The 3,193-nt window shown below is 59.0% G+C and overlaps 1 protein-coding gene across 2 annotated transcripts in view; it reads right to left on the bottom strand.

Moving 5' to 3' along the window:
* The window catches only part of EPHB4 (EPH receptor B4), a 19,920-nt gene that overhangs the window by 10,648 nt on the left and 6,079 nt on the right, over positions 1-3,193 (bottom strand). For both annotated transcript variants that reach the window (XM_008053319.1, XM_008053321.1), the window contains exons 5-8: positions 2,205-2,360; positions 1,635-1,967; positions 854-978; positions 293-458 (exon numbers count right to left, since the gene is read on the bottom strand). In XM_008053319.1, coding sequence (XP_008051510.1) covers positions 293-458; positions 854-978; positions 1,635-1,967; positions 2,205-2,360 — 780 coding nt within the window. The remainder of the gene's footprint in view (positions 1-292; positions 459-853; positions 979-1,634; positions 1,968-2,204; positions 2,361-3,193) is intronic.

Genomic DNA, 3,193 nt, shown 5'->3' with positions numbered 1-3,193 from the left:
CTCACCTCAGCCTCCCAAAGGCACGGGATTACAGGCTGAGCCACCGAGCCCGGCAACATCCCCATTTTATCGGATGAGGGAACTGGAGCTCAGGGTCAGCTTGCTGCTAAGGGTCACACAGCTAGTAAGCCACCAAGCCGGGCTTCACACCCAACTGCTGGCTGGGTTTGAACACGCTACGCTCTCCTCACTAGGACATGTCTGTGGTCGAGAGAAAGAGAAGCAAGAGGACAGGACTTTGGGGTGCTTCAGGAGACAGTACCCCTGCCCAGGCCCCATTCCCCAGGCTCACCCTCTAGCTGGGTCTGGCTGTGGTGCTCCTGGCCAAAGGGCCCGTAGCCGGCCTCGGAGCGTGCCCGCACCTGGACCAGGTAGCTGGCTCCCCGCTTCAGCCCCTGGAGCTCTGCCCAGTTTTCCGATGTCTTCAGGAACCGTACGCTGCTGGGGCCCTCGGCGCCCTGTCCGGGAGGAGGTGGGGGCTGGCTGTCACCCAAGGCCCCCGGTTTCTGCCGCTCGCCTGTCTCCTCTCTCCAGCCCATGCCCCCACCGCCAGGCTGTTGTGTGGCAGGTGAGGCCTTTGGGCACCCTGATGCAGGCACCATGCCGTGTGTTTTGCCTTTGTTGTATCATTTAATCCTTGCAGCAATTCCGTGCAGTTGGTACGGTTATCACAACTATTTTATAGATAAGGGGGCTGTGGCTCAGAGGGGTCAAGGGGCTGACCCAAGGGTGCACGGTGAATACGTGACAGAGTTGGAGTTCAAATGCTTGCCGGATACCTGCAGTTCGGATGTCCCGCCCCATGAGGGCAACCCTCTGCCCACCCCACCCCAGGGTCAGAGCCTGGTCTCACCTTCTCGTGGTACTTGACCTCGTAGTCTAGCACAGCCCCGCTGGGTGCTCGGGGAACAGCCCATGCCAGGCTCAAGCTACTGGGTGACGACCGTGTCACCCGGATGTCAGACACTGCAGGAGGCACTGTGAGAGGCAGAGATACGTGGATCCTTGTGCATGGCAGAGCTGTCCCGTGTCTCTTCCAACTCTTCCATTACTGCCTTCGCTTATCACAGATCTCCTGACGAGTACTGTCCCAGGAATCGCTTCTGAGTCTCTCGGGAGCCTGCCTGCCTTTATTTTTTACTTTGTGTGTGTGTGTGTGTGTGTTGGAGTCTCACTCTGTCGCCCAGCCGGGAGCGGCCACTGCAGCCTCGACCTGCTGGGCTCCGGCGATCCTTCCGCCTCATCCTTCCAAGCAGCCAGAATTACAGGCGTGCGCTACCACGCCCGGCTGATTTTTTGATTTATTGTAGAGATGAGGTCTCACCAAGTTGCCCAGGCGGGTCTCGAACCCGCAGCCTCAGGCAATCCACTCACCTCGGCCTCCCAAAGTGCGGGATGACAGGCTGAGCCACCGAGACCAGCTCTGCCTGCCTTTAACTCTCAGGCCTGCATTTATGGCCTTCTCACCCTCTCTGTCTGCCTTCTGCCCGGCAAGCCTTGACCTTACATACTTTTTGGGGACCCCGCTCCCCAGCACCCGACTCTCCCCGTCAGGCCCTCGGTGTGTCCACATCCCTCGCTGACCTATCCCGCCGACCACCCGATCGAGGGATACCCCGATCCCCCAGTCTCACCTTCTCTGTCGGTGGTGACATTGACAGGCTCAAATGGGACAGGCCCGGTGGCTAAGGAGGACACGCCATTCAAGGCGGTGACTTCAAAGGTATAGGTGAAGTCAGGACGCAGTCCCCGAACCGCCACCCAGGGCTCGACGAGGTCCCGGGGGCCGGGGTCGAAGGTCAGGTCCCCCCCGCAGGGCGTGCAGGAGCCTCCGGGGCGACATTCTCGGCAGCGGAGCGCGTAGGTGAGGTCCTCTCGGCCGCCGGACTCGAGGGGGGCACTCCATTCCAGGTGCAGGGAGGAGCCGTTCAGGCGGGGAACCACACTCCGTGGAGCAGACGGAGGGGCTGCCGGAGACCAGGGCGTCAGGCAAAGGCCGGCTGGATCCACGGGGCAGAGGAGGGACAGGCAGCCACGCCGACCTCTTGCCTGGCGGAGGGCAGGCTTCATCTGCCCCTCTGGGAGGGGGAGCCGCACACCAAGGTCGCGGGGAGGAAGCCCGGGGAGGATGGGGTCTGTGGCGGGAGTCTGCCCCCAGGGTCTGCAGGCCCTCCCTGATGAACTGCACCTGGCTGGTTACTTACTGGTGCAGGGTGCACCCTGGGGGTCCGTGCGGGCCCGGAAGTATCCGATGCGGCACTGGCAGACAGCTGATCCGATGGTGTTAGAATGGCTGTTGGCTGGGCATGGCTGGCAGGACCCCTCTCCTGACAGAGGCTTGAAGGTTCCCTGGGCACAGGCTGACAGAGAGAGATTTCATCAAAAGCGTGCACCCAAAACATCCAGCTGCTTTTAAGGTTGCATGAAGTGCTGAGATGGGAGAATGGCAGAAGGACCTCAGAAGCCTCACCTATTTTTTTCTTTTTTCGAGTTGGAGTCTCACTCTGTCACCCAGACTGGAGTGCAGTGGCCGCTCCCGGCCACCGCAGCCTCAACCTGCTAGGCTCCGGCAATCCTTCCGCCTCAGCCTTCCAAGTAGCTGGAATTACAGGCGCGTGCTAACACACCCGGCTAATTTTTTTAAAAATTTATTGTAGAGATGAGGTCTCGGCAAGTTGCCCAGGCGGGTCTCGAACCCGCGGGCTCAGGAAATCCACTCACCTTGGCCTCCCAAAGCGCTGGGATTACAGGCTGAGCCACCAAGCCCGGCCAGAAGCCTCACCTTTAAGAGGAGAAGGGAGACCCTCCCTCCAAAGAAGGGGCCCTAACCTTTTCTGACCATGACCTTGGCAGTCTGGTGAAGACCACAGATAGAATTCTGCTAAGAATAAGGATTTTGGGGGCCCATCACAGAATACCTAGGATTACAAAGGAACCCTAGTAAGCTGAAGTACAATGATGAAAACATTAAGGGGCCATACCTCATCAATAAGGGTACCTGCATAGTCAACGTTTGTATACCTAACCCTGAATTGTACCTCACACCTTTATAATAATAAGTAAAAAACCAGGCCAGGCTCGGGGGCTCAGTTTGTAATCCGTGTCTTGGGAGGCCGAGGTAAGTGAATTGCCTGAGCCCGTGGGTTTGAGACCTGCCTGGGCAACTTGGCAAGACCTCATCTCTACAGTAAAT

The sequence above is a fragment of the Carlito syrichta genome, unplaced genomic scaffold (genome assembly GCF_000164805.1).
Source record: "Carlito syrichta isolate Samal-C Ts95f unplaced genomic scaffold, Tarsius_syrichta-2.0.1 Scaffold288059, whole genome shotgun sequence".
Taxonomy (NCBI): domain Eukaryota; kingdom Metazoa; phylum Chordata; class Mammalia; order Primates; family Tarsiidae; genus Carlito; species Carlito syrichta.
Note: the sequence above shows the minus strand (reverse complement) of the source record. Positions and strands in the feature narration are given on the sequence as shown.